Raw genomic sequence first — 26,739 nt, 5'->3', positions numbered from 1 at the left:
GTTTGGATTTCGGGTCTAACAATTTAATGTCAAATTCAATCTAAGATAGCTCCGAAAGGAGTGACTAAGTTAATGAAACATGATTTTCGTGCTTAAAGGTCACGAGTTAGATTCTTGCTAATATCTTATTGGTCGAGCTCGTCACACAAGATCTTTCTAATACGATTTATCTCTCCCACGTAGTTTGTTGACTATCATATATAAAGGATGTTTACCTCTCCTTGTAATTTTTCATAATAATATGTCATATTTTTGTTTGATTTAAACGCTCTAGTATGTTTGTTAAAGTGTGTTATATAATAATTAGAACCAATTCAATTAAACTCAAATTTTTATATAGAAGAGTCAATTAGTATGGTGAGTATATATTATTAGTTTATTATGCTTTAGAGAGGTTACCAAATTTTGAGATTGAGCCACCACCTTGGAGGATCAAGACTAATCCTTTATAGGACAATCTCACTTGTAATTTTAGTTTTTTTTTTTTTTTTTTTTAACTTCGAGCCCTATTATATGACTGTGCGTTCTGAATAAAGTTTGTCTTGTGCCTAACAAATAACGATAATAAGGTAAATTAATCTATATTGTACATAGTTGATCGGTTCAAACTAAAAAGACTAATAAATAGATTTTATAAAAAATTAAATATGAAACCTTGAGATTACCAAATCAATCGTCTGACCAATTTGACTGGGTTGTCCCATATAATGTTACTTTTTCATTTTTCATTTTAGAATTACGGTGTACGACGTCGTTTGGATTTGGGTTTTCTGAAATTCTGACTATTATAACGTCCCTTATAATCACCGCCACGGGGGGTTTGACCGCCTCCGTCACGCAGCGACGGCGACGACGAAAATGGCCGTAGATTAGCGCGCGGAGTGGGGGCCCCATCACTCTCTCTCAGTCCAATTCAACAGCGCCGGTGGTCCCCACCGCGCACGATAATTTATTTATTTCTTTTGTTTAATTCGTCATTTCGTTTCATTTTTTTGTGGTTTTTTGTTTTCTTTTCGTTTTTTCGCTCTCGCTCGCAACCTTTTTTCAATCTGCGTTCCACCGTTCCATCGTTGACCCACCGCTCATCGCCGCCTCCCTCGATTCAGAGCAGCCACCGCCTCACCGGAAAGAATCTGCGGAAGGAGGAGGAGGAGCAGGTTGAGATTCAGACGCAACAGCCGCGAATCACGCTGTAATTTCTCTTTCCCCCCTTGTCTTTTGGCATCTATTTCGTGCCGGGTTTACTGAATAGCTAAAAAGTTGAAATCTTTTGGAGTTTTTGGTTTATTTGACTTATGTATGCTTATGTGAGTGTTGAATAGCTAAAAAAGTTGAAATCTTTTCTGATTTTTTGGATGTTTTGGAGATGATTAACAATTGGGTATTAAGTGTTTTTGCTGTTACACCACTTTATTATGTTTTGGGAATTTGGGTATTGGGTTTTGAAGGAACTTAAGCTGATTTGATCTGGGATTTTGGTGGGCATGGATGAAAAAGTTTTATGATTATGCTTTATTTCTTGATTTTAAGTATATCACACCTTGGATTTGCAGGTTGCATCTGTTTATATGGCATTTGAAGTTTTGTGATTGGTAGTTAAGTTGAGTGGGAGAAAAAGAAGAAGTGGAAGTTTAGCGAAAATCGTTGGATTGGATCATAGTGAAAGGCTTTGAGATTGTGAGAAATGGACAATTCTAATAGGCAGATGGGTAGACATCCAGATACTTTGGGGGTGAATAAGATGGGGAAGAATATAAAGAAGAGCCCGATACACCAACCGAATTTCAGCAATGCTAATGCGGGGGGTGCTCGGCCTCAACCTCAACCGCAGGTCTACAATATAAACAAGAACGATTTCCGGAGCATAGTTCAACAGCTGACGGGCTCGCCTTTGCGTGAGCCTGCTCCTAGACCCCCGAATGCTCCCAAACCGCAAAATACTAGGTTGCAAAAGATTAAGCCCCCTCCCTTGACGCCAATAAACCGTCCCCAACTTCCCATCCACCCTCCTCCTCATATGGTAGCTCCCGCCCAGGCTCCTACAAATGTTCCTTATAATAATAACTTTGCAAGACCGCCTCCTCCTCCTCCTCAGTATGGTCAACCGCCTTTTACTCCGACTGATATTTGGGCAAATACGGCTGAGTCTCCCATTTCAGCCTATATGAGGTACCTGCAAACTTCAATTGTAGATTCGGGCCCTAGACAAGGGCCTATGCACGGTCAACCACCATCCGGTTTACTTCCTAATCCTCATGTCCCGCCCATTCCATCGCCTAGATATGGTCTTCTCCCATCCCCACGGATGAATGCTAATGCTCCTCCATTCCCGTCTCCCCGGATGAATGGCCCTCCATCCCCTCTTCCCTCTCCGGGAATAAATGCTCCTCCTTTCTTGCCTTCCCCTACTTCCCAGTTCCTCTTGCCTTCGCCTTCCGGGTTCTTGAATTTGTTGTCTCCACACTCGTCATATCCATTGCTTTCTCCGGGTATGCAGCAGCCCCCACCACTCTCGCCTAATTTCTCCTTTTCCCCTATCGGTCATCAGCCAGGTATTCTTGGTCCTGGGCCTCATCCTCATCCTCCTCCGTCTCCTGGCTATGGATTCCCGTTGTCCCCGTCTGGGTTCTTCCCCATGACAAGTCCTCGATGGAGGGCTTAAATGCTTAATAGTCGTAGGACCAAAAGCTACTGACTTTCCTTGGGTTCTTGCACAAACGCACATCCTCCTCTCCAATCACTTTTGGAGTTCATCGCAGTCTTCTATGTGGAAATGGCCTATGGAGACATACTCTAAAATGTAAGATCTTCTTCGAAATATATGTATTTTGTTTTTCATTTGCTGGTGTATCTGTTCTGTCAATACTCATTTCACATCTTAGACGTAGATTTCCTAGCAGTAGCCAATGTAACCAGTTTATTCCCGGCTCACACATGTTAGGTGGCGAGTTAGTTAAACAACTCTTCCAAACAACAAGCGTGGCCTGTAACTTGTAAGGATGTAGGTTACTGAAATTTATAGATGTAAACGTTTTTTTTAATATTCTTTTAACTTGGTCGAAACCACATCATCTTATAAATCTGCACTTTTATCAATTTTATGTTATGCTTGTGCTATTTTCTTGGTTCCTATATGCTTGAAAGTAATGGTTGTTGGCTTGTTTGTTGCCCTTGTTTGGTGTTGATTGAGTGGCAATGATCTGTTCTTCCTTTGAAACCGATATGCAACTAGATGAGTTGTAGGATCTGTTCTGTTTCAACTAAAAGTCTAAACTGATGAGTTGTAGGATCTGTTCTGTTTCGACTAAAAGTCTAAACTGATGAGTTGTAGGATCTGTTCTGTTTCGACTAAAAGTCTAAACTGATGAGTTGTAGGATCTGTTCTGTTTCGACTTAAAGTCTAAACTGATAGTCTGATCATTGAAGTACGCATTTATATTTCATTCCCGTACATGTTGAGCATTGAGCAAGATATACCATCTGTAAATTCATCTTCCTTGATCACATTTCTATGAATTTCTTGACTCTAGATCAGACAGTGTGTGCTTTCATGGTAGCTGTGATATGCATGTTAGTCCAAGAAATGAAGCTTAAATGGTTAAATCTGGGCAGTGAAGGTATCAATGAAACAAAAATGGCTGCTGGGAAAACACATACAGAAGTCATTCACCTTATTTATTATTTTATTTTATTTTTAGATGACAAGGGTGACTTGCAACCAATGTTGCAAAAGTTTCACATAGGCACCGATTAATCGACGCTTAGGCGTTGGCGTTGGCGCTGCCTAGGCCTAGGTCGCTTAGTTGGTCGATTAGCTATTGTTACATTCTTTTTAAAATTGGTTATTTTACTCAAAACGGCATCGTTTTAAGTAATTTTTTTTTTTAAATTGTTCAAACTCTAGATGTTTTTTTTAGGTTAATATTTAATAGTTTAGTATTAACTATTAAAATATTAAATAGTTTATAATTATTAGGTCTTAAAAATTTTAAATAAGATAAAAAATGCATGGGCGTCTAGGCGTCGATTAATCGCCGCCTAGCCCCTGAGCGCCCAAAGAGCGCTTAGCGATTTTTTCAACCATGCTTGCAGCCACTACCTGAGAGTGTACATTGGATAAATTTCACCTTGTGATCTTAGCCGGTAAAGGATCAGAAGGAGGTAAACCAACCTAAGTCACCTATAGTTGACCGAGTCAAATAAAAAAAGGTTAATAGGCTATTGGGAGTGGAACTTAGAACCCTGTGGTTATTAAGTTAACATGCTGACCAACTTGGATATGATTGTTTCTAAGCTAATACGCCGCTTAACTTGGATATGGTTGTTTCTATCCTTCTCCAAATCAAGAAAGCTAATAGGGCGTTGAGAGGGGAACTTAGAATCTTGTGATTACTAAGTTAATAACCTGACCAACTTGGATAGGGTTTGTCTGTCATTTTCCTTTCTATGAGTTATATAATGAATTCAAGAGTTTAGAAACGAGAGGGAGTGGCAGACATAATTTTTGAACGAGAGATGAACATAAAAGTATGGAGTATTTAGTTCGAACTTGATGAATGTTATGGTGATGAAACTTTAGGTCTAATCTTATAAACATTTAGTTCAAGCATGATGAATATAGGTTATTCAGGAACCAGACTCACACTTTTTTTTTTTTTTTTTAAAAAAAAAAAATTAATTTAATTTTGTTTATAGTTGATATAGAACTAGACTCACCTCTGTTATGAATATTATAAATGCTTCTACTTGAAGGAACAAACGGGGTGGTGGCGCAGTTGGCTAGCGCGTAGGTCTCATAGCTTAGAGTGATCCTGAGGTCGAGAGTTCGAGCCTCTCTCACCCCATATTTTCTTTACTTTTGACTATTTCTCCAAAATAGTCAATGTGAGACTTTACTGATTCTTAATTTTTACTAATTTTAGATGAGACTAATGACAGCTAGGAGTCCATATCAAAATAAATTTCAATAGACAATTTGGGCTAGAAATATCATGGGCTGGATCTTCAAGCCCATTATGAAAATGTCTTTTTATTTTTTATTGGGAAAAGGGTCAAATAAGTCCTCGAACTTTAGCTTAAAAGTCAATTAGGCCCCTAAACTTTTTAAAGGTGTAATTACCCCCCTCAACAATTCATTTAGGTGCAATGAAGCCCAAAAACAAGTTAATGACCTGCTATCACAGGTCATTAGGGTTCAGGTCACCTTCCGGCGAATTTTTCGACAAAATAAATGTGACCAGCAACCGACCCAGATTTGCCGAAAATTTCACCGGTCACTTCTTTTGTCGAAAATTTCGCCGGTCACTTTTTTTTTTTTTTTTGCCGGAAAATTCACCGGAAGGTGGCCTGAATCCTAATGACCTGTGATAGCAGGTCATTAATTTGTTTTTGGGCTTCATTGCACTTAAATAAATTGTTGATGAGTGTAATTGCACCTTTAAAAAGTTTAGGGGCCTAATTGACTTTTAAGTTAAAGTTTGAGGGCCTATTTGACCCTTTTCCTTTTTTTAGTTCGCGTTGTACATTTAGTTAAATCTAAGTCATTGATCTTATGACCCAAATCTGTCAACACAAACTCATATAAGCATATAACAAAATGGACATTTGATGACTAGTCTCTCTCTCTAATTATATATATGAGCTCCCAATAGAACTAGTAGTCTCAAAACGTATAGATTAATCTCATCATCAAGGCTTGGAAATAAGAAAAAATGCGATGTTATTTTTGTAATTACGATAATGTATTTGAAAACGCTTAAAAGTACATTCGTAGATAACTAATAGTGCACGCACATGAGTGCATTGTTATAGATCATATAAGTACACAGTTAGTTATCTATGAAATGCTATAAAAATATTATTTTTCAGGTGAAAAAACCCCATCCAAAGGAAAAAAAAAAAAAAAAAAAAAGAGCACCTAAAATGGTCCCTCGACTATAGCTAAATTCACAAATTGGTCCTCAACTTTCAATTTCAACCAATTAAGTCATTAACTTTGCAATTTTGACACGATTTGGTCCTCCATCTATTTGACCGTTTATTGACCGTGATCGACGATCTCCAGAAGAACGTTCAGCTCTCGTCGGAGCACGTGGAGGCCTACAGGATGACATTGCACCGGTTCGGAAACACGTCGTCTTCTTCGCTCTGGTACGAACTCAACTACATTGAATCCAAAGGGAGGATGAAGAAAGGCGAACGGGTCTGGTAGATTGCTTTCGACAGTGGATTCAAATGTAACAGTGCGGTCTGAAAATACAACCGGAACCTTAAAAAACCGACGATGGACCATGAAATTACATATATATCCTCAAAAATCACAGTCAACAAACGGTCAAATAGACAGAGGACCAAATTGTGTTAAAATTACAAAGTTAAGGACTTAATTGGTTGAAATTAAAAGTTGAGGATCAATTTGTGAATTTAGCTATAGTCGAGGGACCATTTTGAATATTTACTAAAAAAAAATGATATAATTTCAATTATTAATGATTTTAAAATTGAAATAAGAATTTACAAATTCGAAACATATTAAAAGGCATCAATAATTTAACATTTTGAAGTACAATGTTATCCCAAAAGAGGTTGACAAAAAGTTAAAAAATGGTAGGTAAACTTCAGCAATTATGTCATGTGCCAATGTTGGGTACAAATTCTAAAGTCTCGACATAGTACAATGTCTGGATAATTGGCGTCATACTTTCAATTTCTCTTTTTGAAACATCATACTTTCAAATTCTAGGGTACATAGTTAGGTACAAATTAAATGAATGTATCTAATTTTGATGGTGGGTAATTGAAAATGATACGATTTTAAAGATGAGTTTGAAGTATTATATAGGATTTCAAATTTCACACGTAACCTTTTGGTACATTTTCAATTGATTCCGTGAGAATTATAAAGTGATATTTAAATTTGAAATATTATCTCATATATTGGATTAGTCTTTTCAGATTTTTTTATTCTTTTGTGTTTGAATACTTTTATTATTGAGAGAATAGCGTGTGTATATATATATATATATATATATATATATATATATATATATATATATATATATATATATATATATATATATATATATATATATATATATATATATAAAAGGAGGGGGTTGGGGGCCGGGGGAGGAGTTCATAGTAGGGGTGATCGCGGTTTTAATTCCGATTCCGCAAATGACCAAACCGGAACATAAACCTTATAGTACGGTTCCTGTTTCGATTTATGAACCGACGATTCTAACCGGATTAAAAAAAAAAGTGAGACTAAAGGCCAAAGAGGTCTTTCCCTCTCTGGCCTTTGCGCCACTGCCCACCGCCCAATGTGGTAGTGAGGCAGTATGCTGCAAGCCGTCATTTTAATTTTTTTTTTTCAATTTGTTCGGATTCCTTTATTTCACAAACCTTAACCGGAACCTTATTGGTTTTAGTAGGAAATGGAACCGGAACCGTACAAACGGTTTGGATTCAGTTCCGGTATTACAGTGACGGTTACGGTTCGAATCGAACCTTGGTCACCCCTAGTTCATAGTCTAGGGGTAGAACCCTCGACACTGAAACAATTATTAAATGTGAATAGACCTCTATATTAACTCGTTTTTGACCTAAATTTACAATGAATTTTTGAAAGAAGAACTTCTGACACTATATATTAACATTGACATTGAAACCACAATATATTCACATCCAATTTAAATTTACAAGTACAAAATTTAAAGCTACACCACTCAAAAAAAATCTCAATAATTCTTCAATAAATATTCAGAAGTGAAGTTAGAATTGTCATCCTTAAATACCACATAAATTTCTGCTAACTGTCAATTATGGATGGATTAAATGACCAATCATACATAATCTCCCACGCTCAAGGAAATCCCTTGTTATCTCCACGTGGCGCATTCTCAATGGTCAGCTTGATTTTCCGGCCCCACGCAATGCAATACAAAAATCCTTTACAACAGTGTAAATAATTGCTAGATTAACGTGGAGCCCACCACCTTATTAACATCGAAGCCGTAAAACAGTTTGCCACGCCAATCTAACCGCTCCAAACAGTTAATAAACCGATACAATCTGTAAATAGATAGTTTATGTCTTTATGCCACTGTAAAATTAAATGATATATATGTGTATATTATTGCCATGTTAAAGCATTTTTGTAGAAACCCCAACTCCGAAATAATAATCAAATTTTATGAGTTCAAAGTCTCGAAATATATTCGGGTTAGTTGTTGAGATATTGAGTGCTGTATTCAAAACATAATGGTAAGTAACATAATTGATCTTTGTATGTGACTATGTGCACATCGCTTGCAAATAAAAAGTAAAAAATTTTCGTTCCGAGAAAACTAAATCACAATGATTCGGTTGCCTATTAGACGGAGGATCAGTACATGATGCTCGCAACCACATTTTCACATCCAGAATTTCCAGCATCTCAACATGGTGACCACCCCGCAACACACTCAAACTGACTGGTCGGTCCGTATCCCCACGAGAAGATGATCTGAAAAACCCTGAGAAGAAGAGGAGGTCCATTCAACCATAAGGTTAGATAAAACTTTTACGGTGTGACTATTATGATTCGCGTCTGGTGTCCTTACCTATAATTTAACACCCAAAAAACTTAAACTTAGGAATAAGAATTCATATCTCGAAACGAATAGTTGAAACAAGAAGACTATATGTATCCTCCCACATGGTCTGTCGGGTCGGAGTGTGAGGGACGCTTAGGGTTGGAGATTCAGTCTTTTGGGATAAGAATACTATGTGTACTCTCATTTTTTATTTCAAATTTTTACGCTTATCAGTGTCCGTAACATCGGGGAGTAAATATGGGTTCAAGTAAAAAAAAAAAAGAAAAGTACCATTGAAGTATTGACTGAGGTTGACATGTTCAGACCACAAAACCATAACATGTTGAGACCACAAAACCAGCGGCCAATATCATATCATATTATATATATTTATATATAAATCTCTTCTTCTTGCTTGCGAGACTGGATTACAGCATGCTTAGAAGAAGCCGGACGGGAATCAACGGCAGGTTAAAGTCCCGACATTAGCTCGCCGGCCGTAAAACACCTCCGACCGGACCTCACTCGAAAAAAATGGAGCTTCCGATGATATTCCGGGCTCCGAATCCCCCTCTCGCGTTCTTCAAAGCCGGAAACTTTCACGAATTCCCGGTCAATTTCATCAAGAAGAAGAAGAAAAACACCACGGCGGGTATTGCGGTCGTTAGAGTCAAGGCGACGGCGGAGAGAACCGGCGGCGACGCCGTGGAAGGCGGAGCAGCGGAGAGAGATGCCGGAGCTGCGGGGACGTTCGCCGGACCCACCATGGAGGTCACCACGCTCAACCAGACTTTCCGCGAAGCCGAACTTCCCGTCTGGGACAAGATCGGTGCAATCGTGCGTCTCAGCTACGGAATCGGTGAGCTTCTTCCCCATAGCTTTTCTTTGAATATCTGCAACTCTTTAGCTGCAAAAATCAAGAACCCAAGCTAAAAAAACAGTAAATTCTTGAGTTTCTTCATAAAAGCTCTAATCTTTGCAAGTACCCTGAGTTAATAATTGCTGAATTAGTTAGTATTTACTCTGCAAACTGTATAAACACGAGATTAACTGATAAACCTTTATAATACAGTAAATATTTTTGGTCAGAAGAACAAGATTTCAGTTTGGGTCTCTTTCCTGTACATTGATGATGGAAAAGTGAACATTTCCCTTTGCCCCTTTGGTCCTGAGAACTCAAAAGCAAAAAATGATATTCATTAGGGAAAGACTCTCAAAAGTTGCAATTAATACTTGCCTTCAAATATTGTGATTTGGGAAGAAGTTAGATTGACTCGATTTACCTCTTTATGGGCCCGGAGGTGGGTTCATGGGGTCCAGAACTATGGGCATACAGTTCAGTATTGAGTCTCGAAGCTAGATTGACTTGATTTATCTCCTCCCGCGTTTCGGGGCGTGTTCTTGAGGTCTAGGATATAGTCTAGCGAAGTCGAGAAATTTGGGTTATAAAACAAAAAAAAGAGTTATGAGAGGAGACAAGAGGTTAACCTCTGCCTACCTTTCTTGTAATAGTGCATCTTGATTCCTAAAATGGAAAATTGAACTAAAAGGTGAAAATTGAACTTATCAAAAAGTGTTTATCTTGGAAGTGCTTAGTTAAACAGGATATCCAAATTGGACCCTTTTCTGTATTTGCTTGTGTGGATAGTTTTTTGAACAAAATAATGATAAAAGATACAATTTTTTTCGTGATTACCTGACATTCTTGATGTATATGTTTGGAACTCAGGAATATATGGTGCAATGGCTTTAGCTGGAAGGTTTATATGTTCGATGACGGGAATAGATAGTACGGGAGGGTTCACGCCAACGTTAGATGCCATTGTTGAAGGGTTGGGATACGCGGCCCCTCCAATCATGGCCCTTCTATTTATACTAGATGTATGTTGAACTTCCTTACTATATGCTCGAGGCACTAACTAGAAGTTGTAAATAAGTTCATCGATTGAACGATTAATGGCCTAATTGGTTCGTTAATTTGAATTGAATTGGCACTAACCTTACTGTATTATTGCTATCTGAAACAGGATGAAGTTGTGAAGCTATCGCCTCATGCTCGAGCCATTAGAGACGTTGAAGACGAGGAGCTACGAAACTTCTTTTATGGCATGTCGCCTTGGCAGGTGAGTTATATATCTGGGTATTTTTGTGGCATTAACATTGTAACGTACGAGAGAGAATTCACGAATCTGATGTTGTTTTGCAGTTCGTTCTGATTGTTGCTGCAAGTTCTGTCGGGGAGGAGCTATTTTACCGAGCTGCTGTCCAGGTCAGTCTTTAGTACTTTCGAGAATCGAGCTTGTGAGATGCTGGTATGAGAATCATGCTCCATCCGTTCAGATACCCTTTTCGGGGGCAAAACTATGCAGTTTACCCGAGATGTTATTTATAATTTGCAGGGAGCTTTGGCAGACATATTCCTTAGGAGCACGGATTTGGTCACGGATGCTCGTGGGATGGCATCTATGGTACTTAATAAACCTCTCTATTCTTGTTTGAACTTTTTAACTGTTCGAATAATTGTTGTAATGTGCTCCGTTTTGTCGAAATGTAGACCGGGGTTTTGCCACCGTTCGTCCCGTTTGCTCAGGCGTTTGCTGCTGTTGTCACTGCTGCTCTTACGGGTTCCCTTTACTATATGGCTTCCTCTCCAAAAGGTAAGCCCCGACCCCCCCGAGTGTATCCTATTACGCAAACTGTGCTATTTGATCTGAAAAGTTATTTATGCGTTTCCATTTTCGCTTCAGATCCCGCTTATATTGTTGCACCAGTATTGAAGACTCGTTCAGGTCGTGAAGATCTGAAAAAGCTATTTGCAGGTACGAAAATTTAACTTAGGAACTAGTAGTTTTATGATAATCGGCGCCTAGGCGCTAGGCAATTGGCCTTCTAGGCGCCCGTCTAGGCGGTCTCCAGGCCCCTAGCGGTTTTTTCAACATTGGTTTTATCACCTCCCGGTTTTCAAGACTTGTAACATAAAAGATTGGGTTTGAACTCGTTTCGATCTTAATCTGATCTTAACCAACATTCTACTATGCAGCCTGGTACGAGAGGCGGCAAATGAAGAAGATATACTCTCCCCTACTCGAAGCAATTCTAGCCCTCTACCTCGGTTTCGAGTGGATCCAGGTAACTTTCCATTGTTGCATTCTGATAAACATCCTAGTACTCTCGTAGTCTCGTCCCATGTTATAACACATGATATATCCCACCATGTTAAACTTGTTTTAGCAGTTGCCCACTTGATTCATATAAGCGTGACACCTTTATTATATGAATCGACATTATGAATAAATTATTTCTAACAAAACTCCTGACAACATCCTAGTACTGTTGTCTGCATTTTGTAAATGAACCTCGATTGATTGATCTTACGCTCATTTGACAGACGGATAACATTCTTGCACCCATCATCACACACGGTATATACTCGACTGTCGTTTTGGGGCACGGGCTGTGGAAGATCAACGATCACCGGAGAAGACTACGCCAGAGGATTCAACAGCTCAAACAGGAAGGAAAACAGTCAAGGGATCAGTGATTTGGTTTGGGAAAATTTTGTAAATTAATAGAGCTTCTTGTTGCTATTATTAGTAGTAGTATATATATATATTAAGTATATATCATGGAAAAAGTAATTTTGTACACTGTATATGAACATACTAGCTTAACTGATACAATCCCATTTAACTGTAAATGGTAACTTTTGTTGATCAATCAATGTAATAGAGGCCTTCTTTTCAAGTTGTTAAATGGGATAATATGTGAATCAAAGTGTAATTTAACAATAAATTATACTACCTTTAAAGTAGTACACAAATAAGCAATTTAGTGTTCATTTCAGTGAAATGATTATTTAACTTTTGAAATTGTCTATCAATCACAACATAGAACACACCAACTTGAAATTGATGCAAATTTAAAAATTTTGTTGCTTTACGTTTTGAGAACTAAAATTATTCTATTTGTATGTTGACCCTCAATTATATATATTTTAGTGGGTCAATTTTAAAAAATATATATATATATAGCGAAGGGATCAGGTGCAGTAATCGCTTCCCGTGTGATTATGCGGTTGGACGCACATTAAGCATTAAACTGGCGCACTTTAAGTACACAACACACGCACATTAAGCACCCAAACAAAACACCTTAAGAATACAAATCACGTACCTTAAGAACACTAATCACGCACCTTAAGCACATAACAAAGCACCTTAAGAACACAAATTACGCACCTAAGGTTTTAAAAGTGGTTCACTTTAAGTTTCACATAACTGACGCACCTTAAGCATACAAATCACGCATCTTAAGATGAAAATAACGCACATTAAGAAGGAAACTCACGCACCTAAGTTTCAGCAACTACTCACATTAAGCACAAACTCACACACCTTAAACACAAAACTCACGCACCTTAAGCACAAAACCCAAGCACCTTAAGCACAAAACTCATGCATCTTAAGTTTCAACAACTACTACCATTAAGTACACAACCCACGCACCTTAAGCACAAATCTCATGCACCTTAAGCACAAACTCACGCACCTTATATACAAAACTCACGCACCTTACTCACAAAAATCATGCACCTTATATTTGACCTAAATGTAAAAATTTATAAAAATGCCACCGTATTTTTTATTATTATTTAATTTTGATAATCTAACGTTCATTTAAGCAAAATCGATGGTTCTCCTTTCACCGCACAACCACACCTGAGACTGCCAACTGCATTAGAACCTTTTATATATATATATATATATATATATATATATATATATATATATATATATACATACACGGGAGTGACTCCAGCCTTATGGCCCACATGCATTATGCCTTGGTCCTTTCACTTATAGAGTCATTGAATCAGAGTGATTTAACTCTTTCACAATTCCAATAAAATTAGAATAGGTAAATTCAGAGGTGAGGAATTTCGCCTTTATTGGAACGAAGATAATATGAAAAGAGCACATAAATGTGGATAAGATAATGCAAAATGGAGCCATATATTTTGCAATGATTACTTCTGTAATTAATTGAGGAGATAGAAAGCAGATTGAAAAAAAAAAAAATGAAAATGTTGTTTGGGGGAGTGGGGGGTGGGGGGTGGGTTGTGAGCCCATGCATTAGCACAATACTTTTTACCTCAGTACCTCTCGAGCCATCCTTTTCTTCCCTTGACCCCATCCCTCATGTCTGCCTTCACTTCCATTCTCATTAATTATTTTACTTCAATTCACACACATTATTATGGCACAATTCTTTTTCATTTTTAGTTTTTAAGTCCTATTTTTGTTGCTTTTGATCACCAAATTAGTGATCGGAGACAACATTTGATATGTCTCTTATTAGAAATTATAATTAAAATGGGAGACAAAGAATGAGTTTGTACCAGATATTATAGAGACAGACATTGTTTCGTAGTATCCAGTACAAACCTAAAACCTTTTCTAAATTAAAACAATGCACCTGATACAAGAGATCATATCGATATAGATTTTTTTAACATTTATAATGTGTTGTATATGTAATTTGAATAAAATTTAGTACAAAAATTTGAGACAAACAGTACAACATCTATTATCTTTCATTGATGATATTGTATGAATTTGAAACATTAATATATGTAATTTTTGGTTGAAATGATGAGCAGTGTCATTTTAGTCAGACTGGTGAATCAAACTTTTTGCGTAGCATCAGAATCTTGGTCGATTGTATTTTGTCAGTAGCCAAAAGCAATAACTGAGCTGCACTACTGGCCTGCTAGGGTTTTGTGCATCTTAATTGTAGAGGCTACATTTATACCAAGTAGTACGGTGCAACTTGCATGCCCTCATTTTGATCCCATCTTCTTTGCGTTTCAATCTCGAGTATCCTCACCTACTCTTACAGTTGAGCAAAAATTTGAAGGGTTAAATCGAGTATTCGACCTATATATCACAAAGTTTGAAGGGTCAAATCTAGTATCCGAGTAATCTTTAAGTTATTCAAAGTAGCAAGCATAGATAGCTCAGTTGGTTCGTTCTTAGGTGATATAGATTGTAGAGAAGGATGTGGACCAAGCTCGGGCAGCTACTGGGTGATCTACCCATCCACTATCTTTGATGGATCAGCTCACCAGTCAGACCCTAGTCTTCATGTGCGCACAAGGGATTCGATCTGCACATTCCTTGCTTTATCAGAGTGATCTACCCATCCACTATCTTTGGCGGATCAGCTCACCAGTCAAACCCTAGTCTTCATGTGCATGCGCACAAGGGATTCGATTCGCGCATTCCTTGCTTTATCTAGGTGATCTACCCATACCACTATCTTTTGGCAGACAGCTCACCAGTTAGATCATAGTCTTCATGTGCGCACAAGAGATTCGATCCGCACATTCCTTGCCTTATCTGGCTGATCTACCCATCCACTATCTTTGGCGGATCAGCTCACCAGTTAGACCCTAGTCTTCATGCGCGCACAAGGGATTCGATCCGCACATTCCTTGCTTTATCTGGGTGATCTACCCATCCACTATCTTTGGTGGATCAGCTCGTCTTCATGTACGCACAAGGGATTCGATCAGCACATTCCTTGCTTTATCTGGGTGATCAACCCCCATCCACTATCTTTGGCGGATCAGCTCGGATTCGATCTGCACATTCCTTGCTTTATCTGGGTGATCTATCTACCAATCCACTATCTTTGGCGGATCAGCTCACCAGTCGAACCCTAGTCTTCATGTGCGCACAAGGGATTCAATCCGCACATTTCTTGCTTTATCTGGGTGATCTACCCATCCACTATCTTTGGCGGATCAGCTCACCAGTCAGACCCTAGTCTTCATGTGCGCACAAGGGATCCAATCTGCACATTTCTTGCTTTATCTTGGACATTTTTAAGATTCAAACTCCACACTATGCCTTCAATTTTGACATTAAGTTAGGCGACGAACCATTATGCTAAGCCCTGAGACTATTTTGATTTATTAATTCTGCTTCATTTCATGTGTATGCATTTATTATTAGTGATAGTTTTGATTGGTATTATTGATAATTTAATTTTTAATATTACTAAATAAAATTTTTAAATTTAGAGTCTATACACTAATTTTTTTTTTTTTTTTTTCCGGATCAAATAGAGAAGGGATACTTCAAAGACAACAAATTAATTTAACCTTTAAACAGCATGATATATAGAAAAGGGTATGATATTAGTATATTACCATGACAGAAGAAGAATGTGTTTACAATACTTTTATTTGATTATTAGTTATCTAAAACTAAAGATATCTAGATCATCAGAGTCCTGTTCTAATATTTTCAATAAAATTATACTCGCACGTTATAAGTAATGTGTTGGGCTATGGCTCAGAGAGTCATTCATCATTCTATTATCATATCGTGGCGTTGACTAGTGGTAAACGCTTGATCCTATAATTGATATCAGAGTTAGGGTTATGATGCAGTTGAGGCTGGTAGATGTTACGTGACGCCGACTACTACGTAAGTATAAGAAAATAGTTATAATTTTGGTGTAGTGATAAGCACTTGATCCTACGAAATAAAAAAAGTATTTAATTATGGATTAACTTTCTCATTTCGATTCTTCAAAATAACTTCTATTTGGTCAAAAAATGAATTTCTTTCTCCACTAATTCTTCTTAAGAGTTCTCATTTCGATGCCAAAATGCTAGACTCGACTCTTTGAGTCCCACACTAACTTTAAGGGTTTTGGACCGTTGCTGTCGTAATCCCCTTGTTGAATTGCTGGCTTGGAGATTTAAGGCTGGTCCATACACAAAGCCAAAGATCGAACCATTGACCTTTAGTTAAAGATGGATGAGTCACTTCCACTCAACCACACCCAAGTTCAGGTAACTATTAACTATATTTAAATTGGTGAACCGGTAATAAAAAAATATGATAATTATATTATATTGTAGATTATGATGAATTGAAGTTGAGGCCCATATATAATAAACACTAGACTAGACAGCCAAACATTATAGTCAATTATTAAAAATGCATGGTGGACACTGAATTCATTGGTCTGGGATATGCAAGCTGCGTTGCAGCTGATGAATGAATCATCTATCTCTCTCATTCTGCACAAAAGAAAATGAATTGAGAGGTGGAGACTTTAGAGCAGTAGCCTGTGGGGGAGGGGACCAAAACCCCCCTTTTTCTCTTCTATCTCTAAATTTCAAGAAAGTATATGTATATATCTCAGCTGGCTTAAGGCTGTTTTTTGGGGTGGGGGTGGGTGTCCATATATGTAATGGTAAGTTTTATAGTTGATGAGACATTCAAGTACTGATGATGACCACTGTCAATATGGGGTAGTTCCTATGAAACTTTCCTCTTCAATTACATTAAATACTATACTTATGGGTGCTCACATATATCTTTTTCAAAGTCAAATGTTTCACCTTGATAAGTACTTAAAAAAAGTCACTGGATCAAATCTAGAGTAAATTTTAGCGAATAATTTACAGCCGCTATTTGAAGGTGTGCTCTAGGTGGGCAGCAAAGAATCACACATGGAGGTAATAAAATCAACCTTAATGTTCATAATTGACTGGCTCAAACTAAGAAGGTTAATAGGTGTTCTCATGGGCAGTCAAATTTGGAACTGTGTAGTTACCAAACCAACTGCTTGATTAACTGGATCGGGTGGGGTTGCCCCATTGTACATATCAATCTACTCTTTAAGTACATGTATATATACTAACCAAGAACTTATAATTCTAATGTAAGACAACATTTAGTTTCGTTGGACAGAGACCTGAAGGGTCAAGTACGACATCATATTACTACTAAATGCAATTATAAAGAAACCTCATCGGTCGTTTAAGTTGCACATTCATTACTAGTTATAACTTTTGATATAGTAATAAATGTTTGATCTGACAATTAGTATCAGAACATGTCACATATTCCGACAAGTGTTGGGAGAGGATTTTTTAGCAGATCAGCCAAGAGGGCCAAATCTAGCATCTTAACATCAAAATGTGACGTTAGTTGCGCTGGTACAAAGTATAATGAAATAAAGTTGCACATTCAGTATTATTTATAAAACATGATTATTGAATATCGATATAGGGTGTAAATTGTAGGGTAGTAAAGGACTATACTACATAATAATAAACTTAAATTTTGCTAAATATATACCACATAGAGCTAATGATAGGTAGGCTAACATGACAGAGATACAAAATAATCCCCACGGAAATTCATGACACGTCCAAATACCCCTTTAATATCACTCAGAAATCAGCAATACGAAAACGACTCTCCACTGCCAAAGCTCTTTAACTGTCTCCTACTCCAATCCAATCATGTTTTTCATTTTAATTACGTTTTTTTGTCGTTTCGTAGATTATTTTTCATTAATGTACCATAATGTAATTCTAAGTGTATCTTATGTTACATTAAATCGTACTTAACATCTTTTAATTTAGAATCAGAAAGAGAGGACGGTTCATCTAAAAATGAAAGAACACCTAACTATGGTCACTCTAGACCCTCATCGACCGTGGGCTGCCAAGCCTGTCTTCTTCAAGAATCTCACCAATGGTAGAAAGAGTTTTTTCAAAAATCTTCATGTCCTAAGCTATTATAGCAAAGAGAGATCTCAGCCAGAAGATCTATCTTTGGTATAAAGTTGATTCTGATACAAAATTGAAGCGTGTGCTCCATCACTACTGTACTACTCTGTCAAGAATTCAAGATGCTCCTCTATCCTATCGTCCTCTTCAAGAATCTCACCAATGGCAGGAGTTTCTTCAAAAATCTCCATGTCCCGACCTATTATAGTGAAAAGAAATCCGGCTATAAGGTCTAGGGCTAGGTTTGTTCTAATTAGAGTATCGTGCAAAGCATATATATGATACAATTTTACTGAATCCCAACATTGTTGCAAACTAATTAAGAGTTCAAATTGAAGTTAATACTCCACAAAGATTAAAATTAAAAAGTGAGATGTTATTCCATTAATCATTATTATTATGACTAAACTTAGTAATTAAGCCTTCTTTTCTCTCAATTTACAAAGTAAAACACTCACAATTTCAATCCCAATTCACACTTGAAATGAATTAATCAACCTATGTAACGTAACCCAAAAAGAAGCAGAAGTGATATATTGTCGCAAAAAAGAAAAAAAAAAAGAAAAAATAAAATCGTCACACATGAAGATTATTATTTGTATTATTTGCCTGTCATGGTGGTGATGATGAAGAAGATGAAGATGATCCTCGTCCTAGTCGAAGCTCGAGATCTACCTCGAGCTGTTCTTCAATGGCGGCTTCCCTCTTCCTTGTCCCATTACTGTAATTCTTGTTATTATTGCTGCTGTTGCTATTTGAGGCTGCTTGTGACGATTCGGCAGGGACTTTTAGCGACGATGCGGCGATGAACTGAGTTGTCGCCGGGAAATTAAGGGAGGGCAAGTTGTTGGACGTCGCGAAAGGTGAAATGGAGAGGAGGGTCGGCGAGGAATTCACGTTGCAGGGCTTGACGGCGGCGGGGGAGAAGGCGGCGGCGGCATTAGGGTTTGGGAGGGAGTAGAGGAGGCAGAGGCTGGCATTCGCGACGATTTCTTGAGCCGGGAAGAGGACGGCGGAGTTGGCGACGGCGGCGGGAGAGGGGAAATGGGGGACGTTCGGCCGCGGCGCTTGGTGGAGGCGGGCGCGGTCGCGGCGGTGGACGTTCATGTGGCCGCCGAGGGCTTGGGCGGAGCGAAACTCCCGCCGGCAAAAGGTGCAAGTGTAAGACCTCGGCGGCCAGGTGGCATTATTCCCGGTGTCCTCCGCGAACGCCCTAATCTCCCACGAATCCTCATCCTCGGCCGCCGCTGCCGCCATGTTCTTCGTATTCCGCATCCAATACCCGGTGGTGGCGCCGGCACCCGACGGCGGTGGTGGCTGCGGCAGGTAGTGCTGTTGAGATTCAACCAAATTTTGAAGCTGAGACACGGAGACAAGACCAAGCTGAGCAGCCATGATGTTATGTCATTTAAGGTTGTAGTGACGATGATGATAGAGAGAGAGAGACAGGAGAGAGAGAGAGAGAGATGATGTTGATGATGAGCTAAAATAATTATGCAAGAAATAGTTAAATTGAGGATGGGCTTAGGGAAATAGCGACAAAAAAAACCCTAGCAACTCTGTGAAGATATCAACAATGTTTTTCCCAAGTTTGCACTTGGATTTTAGTACTCTGCCTTTATCGCCCATCATAATCTATCTATCTATCAGAGAATCTAGATTGCCTTACCTTATTCTGGTTCTTTACCGGTTAAGATCATAAGACGAGTTTCACCTAGAGTGCACTTTCAAGTAGCGACTGAATCTAAAATCACTGCTGGAAATTATGAAATTTCCGACCCCCTGAAAGTAATCTTAAATCAAGTCGAAAGCAAAAAGTGGTCGGAAATAGCAACAAAGGTTTTTCCAGATATCAAAAGTGGTCGGAACAAGGCTTTCGACTTGATTTAAGATCACTTTCAGGTGGTCAGAAATTCCATAATTTCCAGCTATGAATAATCTTAACTCAAACAGAAAAATTCTAGACGAGTTTCACCTAGAGTACGTGTTGGCATGTTATTCTCGACTAGGTTAATCAAATGTAACAAATTAATGATATTTTTGATTTGTATAATTGAGGAATCCGCAATCATTATTACTTGAGGGTGTGTATTAGGTAAACTATACTACTCCTATGTAATACTTTGCAAAAAATATTATGAAAGAATTAATGATATTAAGTCTGTGGTTATTGGTTATGCCGTAATGGTAATGAAGCTTCTATTTTGGCCAGCATGTTTGTCATTATAAGGAAGCAAATTGAGGGTGTATTTATATGCAAAATGATGTGATTAATTAGTTAAAATAAAGTTTAGAAGATAATGACAATATATCAGTCAGAATTGATCTCATTTTTAAACTACTAGAGAAAAAAGATGGATATTAATTAGCTAAATTTTTAGACTTTTCGATTAACATCTAAGATGGTCGAAAAGTGATCTCTATTTCCAACGATTTTTTGCTAGTGATCAGAAATAACTACTACCTTTTGATATGATGGTTGTAAAAAATATAACCAGCTTTTGGTGATGAAAGTCTTTTCATCCACTACAATATGGTGGTCAAAAAATGAAATTTTGGAATGGTCGAAAACGTAATAAGGTTGGAATTTCGGTGGTTACAGTGTGAGAATTATATTTAAAGTGGGCAGATCCCTTGTGCACACTAGCATTTGACACTGTCTGCTAAGCTATTGAGTCACCGTGATTTACATCCTTCCAAATGTTCTGTCGGACCGAGGTGTGGAGGCCCTTGGTGTTGGGGATTCAACCTTTTCGGAAAAGAAGAAAATGCAATAAGGTTATTAATGTCTTTTCATTCAAGTAAAAATTTTATTTTTTTAAAAAATTTTACTAATTAATTAATTAATTTATTATTATTATTATTATTATTATTATTATTATTATTATTATTATTATTATTATTTTGTAACGAGCTTGTAATCACTATTTGAAAGTGTACATTCGATAAACTCAGTTCCTTGATTTTGATGATATCCTTTAAATTCGTATTGTATTCAACTCGATTTTTTCATACGAGAAGAATTTTTGAACACTCAACCTAGTGCACAATCACTCATGCCAACCGGTTACTTTTTTTTTTTTTTTTTTTTTTTTTTTTTTGTTATTAACTTTGAATAAGTATACCCCCAGCTTTATTATTTTGTCAAATCCTAGTTTTCGTCACCAAAACAAAAACAAACAAAAAAAATCCTAGCTAGTACGTTAATTATTGTATTGTTTACATTGCAAACAATTTAACTCTGCTGTCAAAACATACAGTATATTTACTGCACCAACTAACTACCGTTTGCTTATGTTATTATAAGAAAAATCTAACATTATGCTAGCTTATTAATCACTGTTTCAACTTTCAAGTAAATATTTAAAATGTCAACATAATCTTTAGAACTAGTAAAATCGTCAACATGAGTCTAGCATCTTGTCACAAAATATACAATTGATTGCTGGAAGGTGATTGTTGAGCGGAGACTTGGACTCGAATCCACACTACTTTTGCCATTTAGCATAGTGATAAACGCGTGATTTGACATAAATTATGGAGTAATATCTTACAAGCATGATGTACAAACTAATAAGGTACTTCTTTGTCATTATTCCTTAATTTTAATGAGCAATTTTTTAATTATAATTAAAAATTAAACTATCTCCCATCAAATTATATTGTACGTACGTGTGAAATGCCTCAAACCTAATTAGTCCGACGTAGACTGTTACGAAAATTTTATCGGTAGTTTCTTACCATATCCTATTTGTTGGGTACTTTTGTCCATTTACCCTTAACCTGGCCTAATCATCTTCAATAATCTTGTTTATTTAATTCCTTAAAATTAAATCACTAATCATCACCTATATGTCAGGATGATATCACACATGCCAAAAATTATAATTAATAGTAAATACGAATCTTTATTAATTTTTTTTATACTTGTATAGCAATTTGTGTTGCGTTTTAATGGTAGAATACCTGGACTTGACCTTCTAAGCCTCCACTCAACACTCCTCCTCCAAGCAACTACCAACCTCAATAGGGGATTTGAAGGGACACATGCCGAGAGACCAGCATGAGCGTCACGTGCCCTCCATGCACTCGGTAATCGGATCGACTAAGAAAAAACATATACGTGTAAGGTTGTATATCTGACTAGCTAATTGCTTATTGGGACCTGTCTGGATGCTAAGTATTCATGCTCGGGTCTCGCGCGGACGATCAATCAAGTCAGAACCGAGCATAGGAAGGTTAGGCGTTAACTCACCAAGCCCACGAGTCAATTACCCTTCAGATCGAGTCGGCAGACACTGTACTCTGGTCGGTTCTGATCGGAAAATGATCCGAGTTTATAAGCGATTCATACCCGACCAAATCTTAGATACAGAAAAGACCGTAGACCAAGACATATTTCCTATCAATGTGAATTAGTGAGTGCAGCATAATTCTCGTATAGTATATAAAATAAACCATTAACCATGCATCCTATAATACTTCAATTGTTAATTAATACAACATAGATATCTACGTCGTCTTCATCGGCCTGGCCTAGGAGAAACAATCTTACTCAAATTCTTTTTAATTCCCTTGTAAATTTCGTTGACATGCCACCAGTTTCCAGGACATGCATAAAGGTATACTATGCCAATTTTTTTTTCCCCCTTATTTTATCCATTCAATGTATATTAATTTATTCAACAACCACTCAGACACACCGACTACAACTACTTATAATAAGTTATACTAGATTAAATTAAACATCCTTATAATAATCTTAAAGATATTCTAGTGAGTAACGTTGTACGTTACGTACCCAATGAGAATTGAGCGCAAGTCTCCATTTTCTGAATATATACATACATATATGGCTGGAAATAAAGAATATTCCTACTTTTAATTAGCTAGATTTTTAATAGCTTTTTTTTTTTTTTTTTTTTTGAATGCTACTAGCTCTATTACAATGTAGTATCTGTTCATATACTTTCTCAACCTACTGAAACACAAAGAGCCAATAACGCTTCCACCGAGGCTCGAAATCACAATCTTCCAAATGGAAGTCCAACCCGGATACCATTAGACCACATAGTCCTGGTAGATTTTTAATAGCTTAAGTGATCGATTAATTAATATTTTAGAATGCATTCAATTACGATTTTTACAAATTTTTCAACTTTTTCTACATACTTTGTTTCTCTGTCTAGACTAGACAAACTTTTCATTTATTCCTATCAAAATTTATAGTACACTTCAAAACATTCATAAATACTCAAATACTTTTGATTTTTATCTTTTTATTTTTACACCTATCTAAAAAAAAAAAAAAAAAAAAAAAAAAAAAAAAGTCGTAGTAGAAATTTTATTATTGTTGCAAATGACAACTAGGTTTTGCTATGGTATCTTGTAGGCACATTTTTGGTCTTATACTAGTTGATTTACCATACTTATTAAACTCATTTAATGTATATTGAGTTCATATTTTTAGTTAGAATAGGTATGCAGGCTAGTTTGATCACTTGCACATTTGCGAGAACCTAACAATTTGAATTTATTAGAGGGCGTTTGATACCAAGATCAAATTTTTTTGGGAATTTAAGATGTGAAAAATAATTCTCACCTTTAGATCAACTAGAAATATAATTTCATGATATTAAAGAAAGTAAAATTCTAGCTTAACGGATAGGATATTGTTTTTTAAGAGGTGATTGGGAATGTATAAAATTTATTCATTTATGTATTCATTTTTTTTTTTTAGCCAAGTTAAAAGCCTTTGTTATAAATTAAAAAAAAAATTATCTCCTCCCATTAAAAATATATTATATGTTATACTATTTTTTGTAAGAAAATTATAAATAATGTATTAATAGAAGTTATGAAATTTTTGTAAAGTGTATTCCATTTAGAGTTTTAATAACTTTGGTAGACTTTTTAATATAATAAAGTTTTTAAAAATTTGTAAATGTTTATCCTATATATTTTTACAGATTCTTACAAAGTTGATGAAAGTTTAAAAGATTTTAGGAAAAGTCTAGAAAAATTCTATGAAAATTATTTAAAATCCATCACTTTAAAACTCTTTAAAAGTTGGAATTGAATACAGCCCCTTAGTTTTGTTTGCAATGGCAAGATAACGTTCGAACTCCATTGAAATTCCGAAGAGTCATTGTACGACTTTGACCAATCAGTAGTGGTGAATATATCTTGTGTTTAGAAGTGTACATATGGCGAGGGAACCTAGAATCATTTGAACAACTTGAGACGTACTACCATCTTCAAGTGTTTTGGGGCAGTTTTATAGGGTTCAGGATATAGTTTGGTGAAGCGAGAAAATCTGAGTTAATTATCAAAAATAACAAGAACAACAACAACAATAATAATAAAGTATTTTGTCACATTGAAGACAACAGTTAACAGCCTAAGGAAAGTTTGCAAAATAACCATTAGTTTATCCTATAATTGAGTACATTCATTGGTTTATTAGTCAATTATACGAAAAGGTTTATTAGTTAGTCAATTAAACCAAAAAGATACAATTTGATCAATATCATAAATTAATTATTTCAATATCATTTATGTTTACAATGAGAATAATTAAAGAAAAAATAAATAATTCAAATATGTGAACCAATGATTTCAAAATAAAATTAATATACAGTTACAAATAAATATATCATGATTATATTTAATTTAATTAGTTTTAATTTCCTTAATAAAATAATTTTTCTTTATCAGTTTTTGATGGGAGAAATTAATGGAGCGTTTTGGTTGCTGGAAAATATTTTAAAACAAAAATAATTTAAAAAATTTTCAACCCATAAACATGTGAAAGTTTTTATTTTTAAAAAAGATACACTTTGATAAATATCATAAATTAATTATTGCAATATCATTAATGTTTATCATGCAAATAATTAATGAAAAAAATAAATAATTCAAATATGTGAACCAATAATTTAAAATTGAAATTAATCTATATATACTATTAATAAAAGTAAAATCCTCATTTTCAACATTCCCGCCCAAATTAATATGAATATTAATTAAATAGTAAAAAAATTAATAAAGCTTAATTGGTAACAATAATATTTCTAATTGACTAATTGACTAGAATAAAAAAAAAAAAAGAAATTGTCATGATCATTGCATTTTAATTAAAAAAAAGAACAAAAATTAAAAATTAGACGAAAATATTTCAATATTATTCTACATCATCAATAGGAAATTCATATTTTAAAGTTTAAACAATATAAAGGTAAATTAAAAATATAACAGAAATATTTCAATAAAAATATTATACATCATTTAAAAATGGAACGGAAATTAGGTAAAAATATCACTGCATCTAATAGTCTAATTGACTGAAAATAAAATAAAAAAATTGGCTAAAATGAATCTGATATTACTAATTGACTTAAAATATAAAAGGATCACTAATTGACTAATATTCTACCATTATATATTTTCACCCGAGTCACCATCCTGATGGACTGAAGGTGTTAGCTCTAGACGAAGATGGACAAGATTGTGTTGCTATTACCAATGTTGTCTATAAAGATGTTTCAATAATGTGTAAATACAATCGGTGATATTATGTTTTTTTAATGGCAAAATTGCTATATATCTAGACAAAAAAATATATTTTTCATACAAATGAATTAGGATACCAATTCATTCATATAACTGAGTTGCTAAAGAACGAGCACATTTGCCTAATTTATAAAAATACTGAACAATGATAAATAAAATCTCCAAAGCTACAACACCGCATGCGTACATCTACACATTAGCTATTAATTTGAGCAATTATTTGCTCAAATTCAAGCAATGATAACATAAAAACACAAAGGATCCAAACCATACTTTCAATTGCACTATATAATATTTGATCTTATAATTTAAATAATTATATATCGATCCAAATATTCTTAATATATTACAACAAATTCATTCCCTGCATCGCACGGGTGAAAATACTAATAACAATAATAATCCAAACAAAACTAAATACAAAATAAAATTAAAATTAAAAAAGAAAAAAAAAAAGACGAAGAAGATAAAGGGGAGCCACGGGCTCCCTTTGTAAATGATGTGGGATCATTTTGATCCCACGTTGAAAATGTTTGAAAAGAGGAGCTATTGAGCTCTTCTATATAAGAGATACAAACATAATTGTTTGTCCATCAATGTGGCAAGTATTGAAAAGTCAAAATGTTCTTATTTAAGAAACTTTAGCTTTGTTTTTTTTTTTTTTTTTTTTTTTTTTTTAGTTTTTTATTATTTATTTATTATTAGTGGGGTTTGGAAAAGATTAACTCAAAATGTATGTGTTGTTTTAGTTTTTAATTAATAATTGATTGAAAATAAAAAATGATCCATAATTGACACAAAAAAATAAAGAAATGGTCAGATCATTGCATTTTAATTAAAAATTGAAGGAAAATATTTCAATAATAATATTCTACATTATCAATAGTAAATGCATATTTTAAACAATAGTAAAGGTAAATTAAAAATGGAATGGAAATATTTCAATAATAATATCTACATCATCAAACAAAAATGGAACGAAAATTAGGTAAA

General features: G+C 35.6%; 3 protein-coding genes, 1 long non-coding RNA gene and 1 other non-coding gene across 5 annotated transcripts; 4 read left to right on the top strand and 1 right to left on the bottom strand.

Annotated features, from left to right (window-relative positions):
- The first annotated feature begins 986 nt into the window (after positions 1 to 986).
- On the top strand, positions 987 to 3,096 carry LOC109153268 (protein HAIKU1). Its single transcript, XM_019301136.1, has 2 exons — positions 987 to 1,192; positions 1,554 to 3,096. The coding sequence occupies exon 2, from the start codon at positions 1,685 to 1,687 to the stop codon at positions 2,660 to 2,662; it is 978 nt and encodes a 325-aa protein (XP_019156681.1). The 5' UTR covers positions 987 to 1,192; positions 1,554 to 1,684; the 3' UTR covers positions 2,663 to 3,096.
- A 1,664-nt stretch (positions 3,097 to 4,760) lies between these two features.
- Positions 4,761 to 4,844, top strand: TRNAM-CAU. Its single transcript is given in 2 exon segments — positions 4,761 to 4,798; positions 4,809 to 4,844. It is a non-coding gene; the product is annotated as a tRNA-Met (tRNA).
- A 4,097-nt stretch (positions 4,845 to 8,941) lies between these two features.
- On the top strand, positions 8,942 to 12,329 carry LOC109153342. The gene is made up of 9 exons (XM_019301248.1): positions 8,942 to 9,435; positions 10,306 to 10,457; positions 10,604 to 10,699; positions 10,783 to 10,845; positions 10,976 to 11,044; positions 11,131 to 11,233; positions 11,324 to 11,395; positions 11,617 to 11,705; positions 11,965 to 12,329. Exons 1-9 carry the CDS (start codon positions 9,111 to 9,113, stop codon positions 12,115 to 12,117), a joined length of 1,122 nt encoding a protein of 373 aa, XP_019156793.1. The 5' UTR covers positions 8,942 to 9,110; the 3' UTR covers positions 12,118 to 12,329.
- LOC109153343 lies at positions 9,442 to 10,038 on the top strand. The gene is made up of 2 exons (XR_002049495.1): positions 9,442 to 9,795; positions 9,838 to 10,038. It is a non-coding gene; the product is annotated as an uncharacterized LOC109153343 (long non-coding RNA).
- A 6,200-nt stretch (positions 12,330 to 18,529) lies between the features above and the next one.
- Positions 18,530 to 19,726, bottom strand: LOC109152849 (transcriptional regulator SUPERMAN-like). Its single transcript, XM_019300514.1, has one exon. It carries the CDS (start codon positions 19,567 to 19,569, stop codon positions 18,787 to 18,789), a length of 783 nt encoding a protein of 260 aa, XP_019156059.1. The 5' UTR covers positions 19,570 to 19,726; the 3' UTR covers positions 18,530 to 18,786.
- Positions 19,727 to 26,739: the final 7,013 nt, after the last annotated feature.

The sequence above is a fragment of the Ipomoea nil genome, unplaced genomic scaffold (genome assembly GCF_001879475.1).
Source record: "Ipomoea nil cultivar Tokyo-kokei standard unplaced genomic scaffold, Asagao_1.1 scaffold2480, whole genome shotgun sequence".
NCBI classification, from domain to species: domain Eukaryota; kingdom Viridiplantae; phylum Streptophyta; class Magnoliopsida; order Solanales; family Convolvulaceae; genus Ipomoea; species Ipomoea nil.
The sequence above is the reverse complement of the archived record's forward strand: the minus strand, read 5'-3'. Positions and strand labels throughout refer to the sequence as shown.

Bases quoted from the DNA above. Each gene is read 5' to 3' on its own strand.
- LOC109153268 (XM_019301136.1), top strand. From the start codon at position 1,685: ATGGACAATTCTAATAGGCAGATGGGTAGACATCCAGATACTTTGGGG.
- LOC109153342 (XM_019301248.1), top strand. From the start codon at position 9,111: ATGGAGCTTCCGATGATATTCCGGGCTCCGAATCCCCCTCTCGCGTTC. The intron at 10,458-10,603 runs GTATGTTGAACT...TATCTGAAACAG, and splicing joins CCCTTCTATTTATACTAGAT to GATGAAGTTGTGAAGCTATC. The intron at 10,846-10,975 runs GTCAGTCTTTAG...TATAATTTGCAG, and splicing joins TTTACCGAGCTGCTGTCCAG to GGAGCTTTGGCAGACATATT.
- LOC109152849 (XM_019300514.1), bottom strand. From the start codon at position 19,569: ATGGCTGCTCAGCTTGGTCTTGTCTCCGTGTCTCAGCTTCAAAATTTG.